Source organism: Phyllostomus discolor, chromosome 4, assembly GCF_004126475.2.
Source record: "Phyllostomus discolor isolate MPI-MPIP mPhyDis1 chromosome 4, mPhyDis1.pri.v3, whole genome shotgun sequence".
Classification (NCBI taxonomy): domain Eukaryota; kingdom Metazoa; phylum Chordata; class Mammalia; order Chiroptera; family Phyllostomidae; genus Phyllostomus; species Phyllostomus discolor.
Window position 1 is genome coordinate 194,931,032 of NC_040906.2, and position 15,390 is coordinate 194,946,421.

The window sequence follows — 15,390 nt, forward strand, 5'->3', positions numbered from 1 at the left end:
ATTTTTGTCTGTTGGTTTTAACCTTTTCTATGTAGTAATAAATGGGGCATTAATACGAAAGAGCCATGTAAAAAAGTCTGCCTCTGTATCAGCATCACCCACTAAAACAAATCACAGTGACCTCATCATGTAACGAAATGTGTGCAAGTTCTCTTTATAGATGATCCATAACCTACAGTCAAGGACAAATTTCATTTTGCACACACAAACATTTTGTAGTGTGGTCGCAAATACCACATCTCTCCATGAGCCTGCTGAGTGCAATGTCACTCTTGGGCGGTAACCAAGCAAGAGACAGAACAGTACAGTACCTAACAGTGAGAGTTCTGGAGTCCAACCAGGTGGGGGCTGGGCTAGTAACCACCTCTGTCCAGCTGTGTGATCTAGTCATTTGACCCGCCAGTCCTTGGCTTTTCCACCAGGAAGTTGGACGTAATAATAGCACCCATTCCACAAGTCATGGGGAGGTGAGTAATACATATAAGGCACCTAATTAAGTTCCTGTCACAGACCAAGGATGTAATCGTATTATCTCTTATTGCATGATGCTGGGCTAGGTTTGATGCTAATTATTGTGTATATATTTTAAAAAATAAAGTTTGTATTTTAAAATAGTTTTAAAGAAAAGTTGCACATTTAAACCAGAGTTCTCATTGGCTCTGCACCCAGTTTCCTCTATTGTTAACATCTTGTACTGCTGTGTTACATTTGCCACAATTAATGAGCCAACATCGGTACACTGTTATTAACTGAACTTCAGAGTTTTTCATATTTCATCAGTCTTCTTTTTCTGTTCTAGCATCCCATCCAGGGCATTACACATTATATTTATTTTCATGTCTTCTTAGGTTCCTCTGCTGTGAAAATTTTTGAACTTTCCTTGTTTTTGATGACCTTGACAGTTTTTAGGGATGATATTTTATAGACTGTCCCTAAATTTGAGTTTGGCTGATGTACAGGGGTCTGGCACAAATAACACCCCTTTTTATTACATAAAAAAACTTTTATTACATAAAATCATAAGTGTGTAATTCTGTAACATAGCAATAACTCAAGCACACCATATGACATTTAGATGAAATGTTCAAATTGCTGTCCATCTCATGCGAGACATTCACGTACCCTACCAACCACATGCAATGGCATTATCTCTGCTGGACCCTGTATTTCTCAGTCAGACTGGGATTATAAGGGTTTGGGAGAGAAAAGGAAAAGAAGTGAAGTGTCTTTCTCAGCCACACATCAAGAGTACGCCCTTCCAACTTAACACTGAAGATGTTAGTTGACATTGAAAACCTGGCTAAGGCACCATCTTTTCCAGGTCTTTCTATGGCCCCCTTGTATGCTGTACTCTTGGAAAGGGAGTCACTAAGTGTATTTCACACTTAACAGGTGGGGAATCGTGCTTCACTTTCTTAAGGGAAAAATATCTACATAAATTGTAATTTTCCTCTAGAGATTTGTCCCCTCTCCACCATTTTTAAGTTATTTATTTATATTAGTTTGGACTCATATTTATAATATTCTTGGGTTATAGTTTAATGCTGTATTATTTATTTTGTTGCTAAAATTGTTTCAGCTTTTCCCATTGAGAGTTCAGTTGCCTCTGTGTCTCCTTGACATGGCTCCACTATTTTGTTTTTTAAGTGCCTTCTTACTTTCTGGTACTACAAGGTGCTCCAGATTTATCTTGTATATTTCCTACCCTGGCCCTATAATTGGTTATTTTTGCAAAAGAGTCCTAATCCCTTTTATCAGAGAATGGCATTAAAAGTCCAGATCTGGGCATTGGGTGTGCTTTTTGCTATTGTGTTGTTGCTTCAGTAGATGGAGCTGGGAAATATATGCATTCTAATTTGCATGCAAATGTATGTGCATGCAGATTATGTACAGTTATTTCTGTATAAATTCATTATATAAATATTAAACTAAATTCACATTCATAATGATGCCTTCACCTTGATACCAGTATCACATGGTTTACTCTAGCTTCCCCCCTTTGCTTATCTGTAACTTCCCACTTCAACTATGATCAACTTGGCTTCTATCATATACCTTCCATTCATTTATTTGTTCAGCGTTGATATGTATGTGCAGGTATTTCAGAACTGTTAACTCATACCCCATGAGAACAACTGGACCAACTAGAGTGTAGTGCTTATGTTCCACTCCTTAATATAATTTTAATAGATTTGGATTAGCCTTGCAAGCTCTCAAGTACCACCTCATAGAATCGACATTTGGCATTCTCATCTCTGTAAATATGCCCTTCACAATGTGAAGAGACAGGTTGACATATCCAAACAGATTTGGATAAAGTCTGGGCCCTGTATTAGAACTCTTTGCCTATAAGTTCTTGACAACATAAATCTTAGGAACTACTCTTTTAATTTTCATGACAGATATTAACTAGAGTCTCACTAGCCATGAGTTACTTAACCTTTAGGAATTCCTAAGTCTATTCTCTCGAGAGATGCTGTTGAGAGACACCACATAATAGGCAATATTCCATTCAAGAAATCCCAACAACTGAAACATTGGGACAGCCACTGTTGTGGTCTGCATGGACTGTCAAGTCCACAAAAAATATCAATGTAAAATATCAACTGCAAGTGCCCTGGAGAGACAAACTGCAAGTGAAAATTCATGGTGTGTCCCATTCTTAGTTGATGCTGGCATAGTTAGGAACCTTGCAGCCTGTATTTAAATCTCAGAATCTGCCTGGAATTCTCCTCCAGTCTCCCATGTAATCCTATTGGCATACAAATTTTAGGAAAAGGGCTGAAAGATATAAAATGCTTTAATATGTCACAAAGTAGAATCTTTTATGTACAGCATTCTGTTGAATTATAGATACTCTATTGTATTAATCAGAAGTTAATCATAAAAGTAGATTTACAATGCTAATGCATACAGCTTTTTAATTTTATTTTTGTCATACACAAGACTCTATATTGGCTGCTAGAAGGTGCTATGTTGGATGCTAATTAAATAGGTAAGAGATAAATAGCAGCAATTTTTAACTGGTGTGCCACAAGAATTTTTAAAACATGCACTACCCGACTAGTCATGGGGCTGACTTCTTTTATCTTAGATTGTCTGATAAAAACAGCAACAGCCAACACAACAATAGCTCTCTGGTGTGAATGAATAAAAATTTTATCTATTTTTTTGACAGACCAGCAAAAAAAATTTTTTTGGATGTGCTGCAGAATTTTAGCAATTAGTTTATATGTGCCATGAGATGAGACAGGTTGAAAATAGCTGATCGAGTTCTCACAAATTGCTCTTGGATTTCTGCAGAATCCACTCTACCTATTATTAAATCTAAACACCCAGCATGAAACTAGAGATAATAAAAAGAAACAAACCATTGACAAGAACTCAGAATAGACTAGAATTGAACTAAACCAGGAAAACCCTTAACGTGTAGAAAAGAAAACATGTCTCCTATTACTCATAAATAAGTAGAAGTGACGCTATTAGCACAGATATGCCTGCTTAGAGTTTGGAAGGGTCTAAGAGAAAGAGGCTTGACAAGGATTCGGACCCAGCGAACAGGTTGTCGAGAATGGAGTTAGTTCCTGATGAATTTTAACAACACTCTAACTCCCCACACTGGCTAAAGCAGCCAGGTCTCTGTAACATACTCCATCTCTACGATTACCTGCCACATGCTTCCTGCTGACCTGCAAGGATTAGTTACCCCAGGGGGGTGGTTTATAACTCCATGACAGTGTTTTATGCCAGGTCAGTAATAAAAGCAAAAGCACACATCAAGCTGTCCTTGTTTTCTCTTTATGAAGGAACAAAGGGCCCCGCAGTTCAACCGAACGCCACCAGCTGATCCTCAGCATCACTCCAACACATCGGCGATCGTCCTCATTTGTTTCTCACGTGCACCGTAATTTTTTGAGAGACGCAATAGCTAAAATGTGATTGTATTTTCAGGGAATTGAAAGCTTACCATAATTATCATCAATTTGCAGGGAACGTGCTGTGCGTGTGTTTTGTAACTGGAGCACTTCTCCCTCAACAATAGATTGTGATGGTGAATTTAGAAAAAAAAGTCTGTATTGTTCACAAGTGCTAAAACCAGGTGGATTTAAGCAATAGAAATTCAACTAATAACAGTGACAATAATGTGTGTTCAATGAAAGGGTCATTTTTTTCTTCAATCTTACATAGGAGTTAATTTACATTTTTTTACTATATATATTTTTTCTTTTTAAAAAAATTTCATTGTATTTTTCCACTCCCATTGAGCCCTCTTATACCCTGCCTGCCACAAGCACCACACTGTTGTCCATGTCTACATCCACGAGTCTTTTTTTAATTTCGATTGATCCCCCACCCCCTAACCTCCTACCCCAAGAGCTATTAGCCCACTTTCTCTTGCTGAGTCTGTTTTGATTTTGCTTGTTAGCTCAGTTTGTTCATTAGATTCCACATATGGGTGAAATCAGATGGTATTTGTCTTTCTCTGACTGACTTATCTCACTTAGCATAATGTTCTCCAGGTCCACCCATGCTGTCACAAAGCTGAAATTTTTCTTTTTTATGACAGAGTAGTATTCCATTGTGTAAATGTCCCATAGTTGTTTTATCTACTCATCTATCGATGGATACTTGGGCTGCTTCCATATCTTAGGGGTGCTTGTGCTCTTTTGAGTTAGTGTTTTGGGTTCCTTTGGATATATCTCCAGAAAAGAGATTGCAGGGTCAAAAGCCAGGTCTATTTTGAATTCTTTGAGGTATCTGCATACTGCTTTCCACCATGGATGCACCAATCTGCATTCCTACCAACAGTGTAAAAGGGTTCCTCTTTCTCCACGTCCTCACCAGCACTTGGTATTTGTTGATTTATTGACACAGCCATCTGACAGGTGTGAGGTGACCTCACTTTGTGGTTTTAATTTACATTTCTCTGATGGTTAGTGACATTGAGCATCTTTTCATATATCTAGTAACCAACTGTATGTCCTCTTTGGAGAAGTGTTTATTCAGGTCCTTTGCCCATTTTTTAATTGGATTTTTTTGGTGTTGGGTTTTGTAAGTTCTTAAAAATTATGGATATTAACTCCATATTAAATGTATCATTGGCGAATATGTTTTCCTATTCGTGGGTTGTCTTCCTATTTTGTTGATGGTTTACTTTGCTGTGCAAAAACATTTTAGTTTGAGGTAGTCTCATTAATTTACATTTTAATAAATTAAAAAAAAAACAAGTAGTGGAGAGGTCCTATTTCTATGTGATGTGAGAAGAGAAAACCTTTTAGGAAAAGAAGAAAACAGAGTCAGAAGAAACAAAAAACTCACAGATTCTAGACAAGCACATACAAGCCTCACCTATTGTGAATTATTTCTTATTCACAAATTTTCCCAGGAAAAGGATTAAAGAAAAAAAGATTGAGCAGCCCAGGCCTTCAAGAAAAATTGAGGGCATTTTTGCTCTCTGAGATCATTATTTAAAAAATGACCCAGTTCAATTTTCTTTCCCGGTTAAATTAACACTTAGTCTTTTAAAGGAGATGAATTTTATTTTCTTCCTTTGCTTGATATTTTACCAATATAAATCTTTACAGCCCTTTCTATTTTGATATGAACTGAGAGTGTGTCAAATTATTTATTGAGTGTGCCATGCTCTCAGACAAAAACAGGCAGTGGAGAGCTACACATGCCAAAAAATCAGCAGAGTATTTTCTCCAGGAACAGTTATGCATACCCGTGTTTCCCACGACACTTCTGTGTTTTAACGAATGTCTGTAGCGGAACTGCTCTGGTGCTTGGGTGGGGCTGCTACTTGTACACACAGTGCGGCTTGGCCAGGGGCCTGGCTCTGGCCCTGCTCTGGAGTCTGCCGCCTCTGTCCTTGCTAGCTGTGTGACCCTGAATTCACGACTCATGAGATTTCATGGGACAGCCAGTGTACTTCCTGTCTAAATCTGGATCCGACTAAGAAGTAGACCCAGGAGTCAAATGAGGATAAAATGCTTTATTAACAATGTGATTGTGTATGTAGAAAACAAAACTACTTATACTAAAAATAGATTAATAAGAAAAATTGGGTACAAGTCCAAAATACAAATATCCGTAGTGTTTCTACATACTGGCAACAAATAATTTAAAAGAGTTGAAAGACACTCATCGTAGCATACCATAAAAATCACACACTAAGATCCGCACATGGAATCCTTCCGAAGCATTGCCGGGATGAGCTAAGGAAATCCTGAGTAAATGCGAGCCTCTGTAAATGCTGTGTGTCATGATCTGGGCAGCAGTTACATGGGTGTGTAAATAGTTGTTGATTTGTACAGTAAAGATTGCTTCACTTTACCACGTGTGATTTTAAAAAAAGTTAACCAAAAAATGAAAAACAAAGAAACAAAAAAACCCAAACCGGCTTATGGACATGGATTGCTATGTGGCCACAACAGACTTGTGAACACCGGGCCCCAGAACTGGACAGGCGAACCTGTGCAGCTGACGGGCACAGCTGGATAACCGCAGCCCACATTTACCAAGTGCCAGAGAGCCGACCAGAACCTTTGCGTACTGCCAAGTGGCTGGCTGCAGATCAGAGAGACGGGGGCTGCGCTGAGCATGCCCAGTTTCTTTTTCTTAATACGCCACTAAGAGGAATCCTCTTCTCTTCTCGTTAGGGGAGATAAGAGGCCTAAGATGTTACTCGGTAGAAGTCCCTTCACAAACAAACAAACAAATAAACAAAAAAGATTAATTGAAGGAAAAGGTAGGAGTATCTCCTTAATCCTGACTTAGCTTCTCTGTACCTCAGTCTCCTCTCATTTGTGGTGACAGTGGAACCTATCCTTACACAATTGTACAATAATACAACCACCGACCGGCAGTGACCACAGAACACTGCAGATGGCTCGTTGAAACACGAGAAAAACAGACACAGAGATAACCAGGTCCTGTGGAGAAATAGGGATGAAACAGCCACCCTCTCTAGTGGGGAATGCCATGGCCACCCCCCCTAGGGGAGAGAGCTCCTAAGGGAGAGTGCCTTGTTCTCTCACTGGAACAGGCTTTTATTGGGTTCATTTGCATAAGAATTCAGGTAAAGCTCATTACTCATTGTCAGGAAGTAAGGATCAAACAAAAGATAACAAGGAACTCTGAGGGCCTATTTTGAGTTAGGGTCAAAGAGCTGTAAAAACTTTAAGGAACAAACTTACTTCTTCCCTGGACCCTTATCAGTGAATTGAGAGCATTCTAAACAAAGCAGGTTTCACAGGATTTTACATATTCTTTCTTAGGCCTGATCACCCGGGGAACCTGCCCTTTCCAACATAGGGTGGTATCATCCTCTGCCATTGTTTCAGGCTTAGGTGGAGCAAGGGAAGTAAGGCATCAAACAATAGAGAGAGAGAGATTAGGAGATTTTCAGCCAAGAGATTAGGGGATTTTCTCGCAGACAATGAGGACTCAGGCTTTGTCAAAGCCAAGGGGCGGGGATCCATCACCCCCTTTTGCTGTAGCTTCCAAGTCCTTCCTTGGGGGCCTCCCATGTGATTGTGCCTGTCTTAGATCGTCCCCCCCCTTGGGGAATCTTACCCGTCATTGGCTAACCGACCAAGCATTGGGGGCCAGTTATGGATGAAGTAGCAGAAGCAGCGCTCCTGCCAGGGAGATAAGTCTGTCTCCTTGGTGGCTTACAGTCCAAATTCATTCCCTCAGCCTAAGCCTTGGTGGGGGTTACAGCTTCTAATACCAGGCAGGGCGGTTCCCAACAGTACAAGGATTAAAAAAGATACTCTGTGTGAATGGGCTTGTTAAGTACCAATAGACGTTGAACTGGAGAAGCAAAGTATAAAAACTTTAGGGCGGGGTGGGGGGGAGGAGAACTTCAGGAAGATAATCTGACCCATTCGTGGTACTTTTTAAATTAGGAAACTGAGACCCAGGGAGGCATAGACCCTGGCCCAAGTTCCAAGGTCCTTTGGAAATGCATTGTTGACATATTATAGCAGAACCACCACCTCTGGGCCCCAGTGGTTCACATGCCTAGTCCCAAGTCTTTCTTTTTCACGGCCCTGCAGAACAGCCACCCTCAACATTAGCAGATAGAATTGCTGACCCTTTCCCCAGCCACCAAAGATGTCCTGTTTTCACAAGGTACACAGCCAACCCCTCCCCCAGCGGAGGCCCTGCCTGTTACTGCTTCCAGGCAGCAATTTATAGGCCTTGTCTGCGTTCACAAAAGGAACAAGATTACTGTTTTAGAATCAGGGTAGCTATTTCCACAACCCACTACGGAGTTGTTAGGCAGGTATTCTTTTGAAGGTAAATAAACACAGGCGACTCCAATTATTTGATTCCATTTAGTGTATTACAAAAGGTAATGCTTTAATGATACCCTCGTGGTCTACAACAGTTCATGCACCACAGAAAATGAATCATAAAATCCCCTTTTCCCTAATAGCACTGAGATTAGTGTTATGAAAAGGCACTAAACCCAGGGAATTGAAATGTTTTCACCTTCTTACCAAGTGACAGTATTATTAGTTTGGATATTCTATTCACTAATCATGAAAATATAGGGTCTTTGGGGAGTAGGAAAACCGGTAACATATTCTGTTGGTGTGATGATAGATCCTGGCAACGTTACCTGTTGACAGTTGCTCTGGCAAACAGAGTGTTCCTGTGAAGGCCAGATGATTTTCTAACTCACTGTCACTCCTTCCCAAATGTTAGTTTTCTGCTGAGCTGGGGCAGCATCCTCCTCACCTGCAGGCCCAGCAGGCTGGCCAGGTAGGGAAGTTCATGGGCTCATGTCGGACGGACAAACACGCAAGCTCTCTGTGTTTATTTTGGAAATGGCGTTGAGTTACAAATATGTCCTGAAAACATGTGCCTGGCCTCCTGGCTGTCTGTATGATATATATGTATAGGATGAGTTTCTTTGTCATAGCTGATTATGTTGATAAATTGGACACCAGCGCTTCTCATCAGAGAGACAGCTGTGCACATCTGGCAAAATCCCAGGGACAAATCTCAAACCAGCTTGACGGCCATACTGGCGACAGCAGGACGCCTTGTCCTCTGTCACCAGGAAAGCACCGCCTCTGTAGATTTCTATATCTGTACTTGCGTTGCTGCTCAGAGTTACAGAAGCACCAAGGGCCAAGGGGGCATCTGCATGCCATCACCCGCCCCACACTGTGAATGATGAGATAAACGACTCTGGCAGTATTATCACAAACTCATTATGTGAGTATTGTATCTAACAAACACACAGAATAGTAGCTAGTAGCATTATGGATGTGTTCATTTCTCACTAAAATTAGATAAGTGTAAATTTGTTAAAATCAACAATACTCTACTGATTACTGTATCCATATGCATGTATGTATATATGTATACACTTATGTGTACATATTTACATTTTATAGATGTTAGTATACATTATTTTATATCTATAATACAGTTAGACATAAATCTCACCCATAATAACATCAGCAAATGGATACATTTAGAAGGCGGCATGGCTCAAGAAACATGTCACCTTGTGGCTCATTTGCCTTGTGTACCTCTGTGCTTCCAGAACAGTTATCACTTACTTCACTTTCAGAAGTGACTCGGTTTGGACAACAAGTTATGTAAGCATCCTAAATAAGGATCAAAAGAAAAACCAACCTCAGAGAAAGCCAAGAGCTCTTACAGTCTCAGTGCTGATGAATAACACCTCCAGCAGACAGCCACAGCTTAGGAAAGTTGTACTGGGGACACCAACATAATTTTTTAAATATATAATAATTTAATAGCAGTTATCAAAGCAGAAACAAAAACAAGCACAGTGTCCATAGGCTTGTCTGAAATAGAGAATTTTCCATTCGGTAAAAAACTCCATGTGTTTATTCTCATGTTTTCTTACAGCTTGCTCCTGGACTGACATGAGCAGCTGCAGCTCAAAGGGGACGGTTTTCGTATTGACCGGAACCCTTTCAGTGGCTGCTGTCTTGCGTTATTTTGCCACTCAACTTTGTCTGTATTTTCCCTTTCTTTCTTTCAGTCCTGCTAATTTCTCTAATGCTACCAGCTTTGACACTTAGTCCTAGCACTTGGAGATTTTGGTCTATCTTTCACGGCTTGTTGAAAATGTGTCAACCACAGGGCATCAATTTATCTCCTTTATAGCCTAGGATGAAAGAGAGGGCGAGCACAGGAACACTGAGAGCCAGGGTCCGGGTGACAGGCTTAAGTTACCCCATTTCAATGACTTCATACAATTTTTGCCAGAAGAATGTTTGCTTTCTGTTTCACAGAACTTTCTATATTTATTTTGCATGGTTTGATTTAAAAATGTCCTTTCTGTCTCTCTTACTCCTTATTTTGTTTCAGAAAACATCCTTTTCCAACCAGAAAAATAATACTTTAGCAAATCACACTTTTAACAATTTCTTATTAAGCAATGGCTGCAGATGGGTTAAAAATGAAATTGTTCCCCCTTTTAACCTGGCCTGGGTGTTTTGCGTACATCACTCTTGGATAGGTTAACATGGATCTTTTTCACTTTTTGAACTATGTCTAAATAGATTAGCCTTTAAATAGAATTCTTTAGACATGTTGTATTTCATTTCAAGCTCAACAACCAAGTCAAAACTCCTTACCATTTCCTCCAAACACTCCAAGCTCTCTAACTTCCTTTATTCTTCATGCTACTCTCTAGTCCAGGAACCATAGTGTCCAGTGATCTGTTCAGCCCGGAACAGAGAGGTCAGCGGGCCAGGGTGCCAGGAGCCTCCCGGTGCTCTCAACCCCACATGCAGGTGAACTCACTGTCTTTCCCAACGTTGAGCGTGGGGACCACACATTGCACAGACCCCTCCTCACCATCAGCTGAGTAGGGGAGGGAAAGCCTTCTGCAGAGAGAAGCAAATTTCTGGAACGAAGTACAAAATCTCTCAGTTATGCCAGCGGTGTGTTCCATCCAAATCTATTTTGTTTTCCCAACCTGTTACTCTTATTTCAGCAAACCCAACTGGTTCTGGAGCTTCTCATCCATATGTTAAGTGTTGAAGTTGAGCTTCTGCTGTGAAGCTCATGTACTGGGTCTGGCAGAAGTGACGCCTGCTTGAGTGTGCTTGGTAGGGTAATAGTATTGGAGGAAGAAAGTATGTTTTTTTTTTTAAGATTTTATTTATTTTATTTTTAGAGAGGGAAGGGAGGGAGAAAGAGAGAGAGAAATATCAATGTGCGGTTGCTAGGGGCCATAGCCTGCAAACCAGGCATGTGCCCTGACTGGGAATTGAACCGGCGATGCTTTGGTTCGCAGCTCGTGCTCAATCCACTGAGCTACACCAGCCAGGGTGAAAGTATAGTTTTAATTTGAATGTTTCACCTAAAATGTCATATGGCATGCTTGAGTCGGATATTGTTATGTTACAGAATTACACGCTTATGATTACATGCTTATTGTTATGTTACAGAATTACAAGAACCTTTGATTACCTGTGACATAGGTAGAAATGATTGCATTGTTTTTCAGATTCACTGGCAAAAGCTAAAGGCTAATACATGCAGTATGGCCCTTCCATCAAGAAATATTTTACCTGAGTTTCTAACAATTAGTAAATATGATTCTAATATATTTGTACTGCCAGTCACATATAAGAAGAAATTCATACTACCTAGCTTTTCTTCTTACTCTGGGTATTTGTAGCCCTGAATATCACCCAAAGAAAATATCAAGGTTTAAGTAATGCATGACTTGATTTACTATGGATTGCAGATTTTTATGGTGGATATCAAAAATATGTTTCCAGCACTGCAATAAAGGGAGAATTTTAATGTAAGTCTCTGTGAGCCAAGAGGTAATAAGAGTTATTCCCACTGTCCCTTAAGGATTTCCTTGCAATATTTGAAAAATAAAGTGTTGGGTTTTTTTTTATTTTTCAACTCTATGGAATCTGTTTTATGTGTTATAAAACCATTATTGAATTTAGAAAATAAAACTGAATGCACTATTTGCAGGCAGAATGTACTAGAGCTAGTCACAAGGCTTGAATAGGTGGGCTTGGCTTTCCTGCCCTGAAAAGCTTTCAGGTATCACACACGCAGGCCCGGACCCCACTACTGCAACCTGGGCAGCGGTCTGTGTTTCTGTTACAGGCAATGAAAGCTTAGAAGAAAACTACGTCCAGGACAGCAAGATGGGCTTTGTCATCAATGCCATCTATGCCATGGCCCACGGGCTACAGAACATGCACCACGCGCTCTGCCCTGGCCACGTGGGCCTCTGCGATGCCATGAAGCCCATCGATGGCAGCAAGCTCCTGGACTTCCTCATCAAGTCCACGTTCATCGGTGTGTCTGGAGAAGAGGTGTGGTTTGATGAGAAAGGGGACGCTCCTGGAAGGTAAAGCCCTTTCCCATAATGGATCTGAATAGCCTGTGAGCCTCCCTGAGCTGGACAGGGAGGTGACTCTGGCCAGATGGTGACTCTGGCTCCCTTCAGTTCCTTGGTTTCTGGGTGTCATGAGCATGGATACAACTAGAAAGCTGAACAGACAGGGCTCATATTAGATGGAAGTTCATTTTAAAACATGGCAAAGCTTGCTGCAAACACACACAGTCCTGCGTCCTGCCAGCACTACACCCCCACCCAGCTCTCACTCCATGCCCTTCCACAGAATGCCTGGGACCACCCTGCCAGCCCAGGACACTCAAGGGATTACACCTAACCAGCGGAGCCCTCCCTGGCTCTGCCAAGGCCAGCCCAGAGCTGCTTTCTGATTGGTTCCTACAAGGCTATACTGGCTGTAAAGTATTTTAATATGACCTCTGCTTACAGAGCCTAATATGTGAAGAGACTCAAGTCATATGCAGGTATCCTTCATTCTCAGGTTAACTTGTGTTCTGCCTGGAACAAGAAAGAAAAGAATTTCCTTTCTGGTATTGAGTTGCTATGGCTTCCAAAGAATTAATCCAGAAGCAGAGGAAAATTACATCTATTTAATATATACGTATTTTCCTAAGTCATTTTATGTTTAGTCTGCTCTGCGACACTTGCTTTTGTAACACCAGTGAGCTCATGTTTCACTGGTATGTGGAGTATGATGTCAGCGTGAAGAGCCGTTGTGTGTGTTTATACGAGTTTTCTGAGACCAGGCACACTCAAAAGAGTTAAATAGGGATTCAAACTTGCAGCAGGAAGGAAAAAGGCTCTCAGCTCAGCTGCTGCACAGTGTGCCCACAATCTTGTCTCTTGCTCATAAGCACTGTCTTTCAGGAGATGAGTTTGCAGAGAGATTTTGGGAAAGCATATGCTGTGTTAGAATGGAACATCAAGTCATTTAATCCTCACTGCTATAAGCAAAGCATTTCTGTTTTTTTACAGCGGATAACACTCAGTGTCAGAGAAACCCAGAAACTTCCCTAAAATCACTCCAAGAGTAGCTGATGGAGGCAGTGCCGCCTGAATCGGAGGCTTGTAGTCTTTTTGCCACATCACTCTGCCTTTTAGCTCTTCCTAAAATTAGGCGAGGCTGCTGGCAGCGTTCTTAATGTCATTTCAAAGGAACTGTAAGAGACTATTTGGGAGAGACTACTGTAAGAGACCCTAAGTAATTCTCTACATATCTCGTCTTTTCATGGAAGCTTTAAGTTCTGCATCTAGAGAGTGCCTTGTGGGGCCCAGCTGGATTCTCCCTGTTGGAATCCAACAGCTCCAAGAAGATCAATTTTATGAGCAATTGTCAGCAATTAAGCAATGCATTTATTAGATGCATTGGAATCCTTCCAGGCTTCCACTGGGTGGGAGCAGGTTTAGGGGAAAGTGTGACTGAGGTGGATGGAGTGACTGAGGGTCTGGGCACGTGGAAAGCCTGTAGGTGCGGAGCCCCTTGGGAAGCGACACCAGAAGGCAGCAGTGGGTCCGAGATCAGACCAGCACTCTCCCTTTCAGACCCCTGGTTGTAACGCTGGGTTCCACGGGGAACCACGCTCTGTAAAAGTTCGGATGTGGAATGGAAACCTCCCTCCAAGATTCAATACGATAACATAACACGATGTGCCTGGCACGGGGCCAGATGCATTTTAGGCACTCAATAGGTAAGTTATCCAAAACACTGGCACACAATTTTAGCTTGTCTCTTCCCCATCTTTAATTACATATTTAAATCACGAGCCTTCCCCTGGGTCTCTTCTCAAGGATCGTTTCCTCATGGTTGCAATTGATCACCGTCATCTGTGATCAGTTTCTGTTTCAGCCACCTCCCTCTGCTTCCGTCTCCTGTCATTATACCATCCAAGCTTCTCGGATCCTCTTGTCATTATTTTAGTCAGTCACCCTGGAGTATAAATGGATGATTGCAAGGATGCTGTAAAGGTGTAGTTTACAGCATGAGGATACTCCAAGTCAATGCCAACGTGCAGAGAAGGGGCTCGGGCCAGCGGAGAAGAGCTGGGTCCCGGGTCCACTGCTCACACAGCCAATCTGCAGTAAGCCCCTCTGCAGTAAGTCGGCACTTTTTCCTTGGTGATCTTCAGTATTTCCTTCCTATGGCTTTGGGGACTTTTTCAAAATGTGTTTCCATCCCTAAATATTGTGAGTTTTTTCAGTTTCTACATGCTAATGAAGTGTGAACTGGTTTCTCCTTTTTGAAGGGCAAATGAGGAAGTTGAAATAAAAGTCTTGGAAAACTAATTGATAGGAAAAGGTACTCTGAAGCTGGCATCACATTCAAGCCTTCATTGAAAGTATGTAAGGAGATTTAATGATGTAATAATGAGAAAAACATAAAAATGAAAGGAAATGAAAAAGGAAAGTATTCACAGTGCACATTCACAGCAGGTGCTATAACCACAAGTTTAAAGTGGAAAGCTATCGGAGGTGCAGATTAGTATCACTGATCTGTAGGATGAGTGTGAACCATCCGCCCACAGTTAATAGCCGCGTGGATATCACATAGCCAGCCGCTCTCAAGAACATCCTGGTATGTCTTAGCAACGAGGAGAATAAGAACCCACCCGTAGCCAAAAGTCAGAACAGGCAAGAGATGTAACTCTAGGTAAGTTTTGTTCACCTGGAAAAGTAGGGGAAAAGCATCCTTCATTCTCACAGCGTCTCCCCTTTGCATTTAGGAGGCTGCTGTTTATGGAAGTTGCCAGAATCTGGATGTGAAGAAACCACCAGCTATCCTGTGGGTGGCAAAATGCCTTTGCACATTAAGAGCAGGAACTAGGCCAGACATAGCCAAAGGTTTCAGATACCAGCTAAGGTTGGTTGGTAGTAGCTTCCTGGAGTGTTGGGCTGAGGAGGAGTCTGAGTCTGAATCAGGTTAGAGAGAATTCCAGGATGAATGAGGTAGGAGAACTGGGGGGAGGAGCCAGAGAACTAAAGAAGAGAAACATGTGTTGGTTAAT

General features: G+C 41.4%; 1 protein-coding gene across 3 annotated transcripts in view; it reads left to right on the forward strand.

The window, feature by feature from the left end:
• Positions 1-15,390, forward strand: part of GRM1 (glutamate metabotropic receptor 1) — a 325,615-nt gene that overhangs the window by 256,294 nt on the left and 53,931 nt on the right. For all 3 annotated transcript variants that reach the window (XM_036024853.1, XM_028510270.2, XM_036024852.1), the window contains exon 5: positions 12,136-12,382. In XM_036024853.1, the coding sequence (XP_035880746.1) occupies positions 12,136-12,382 (247 nt within the window). The remainder of the gene's footprint in view (positions 1-12,135; positions 12,383-15,390) is intronic.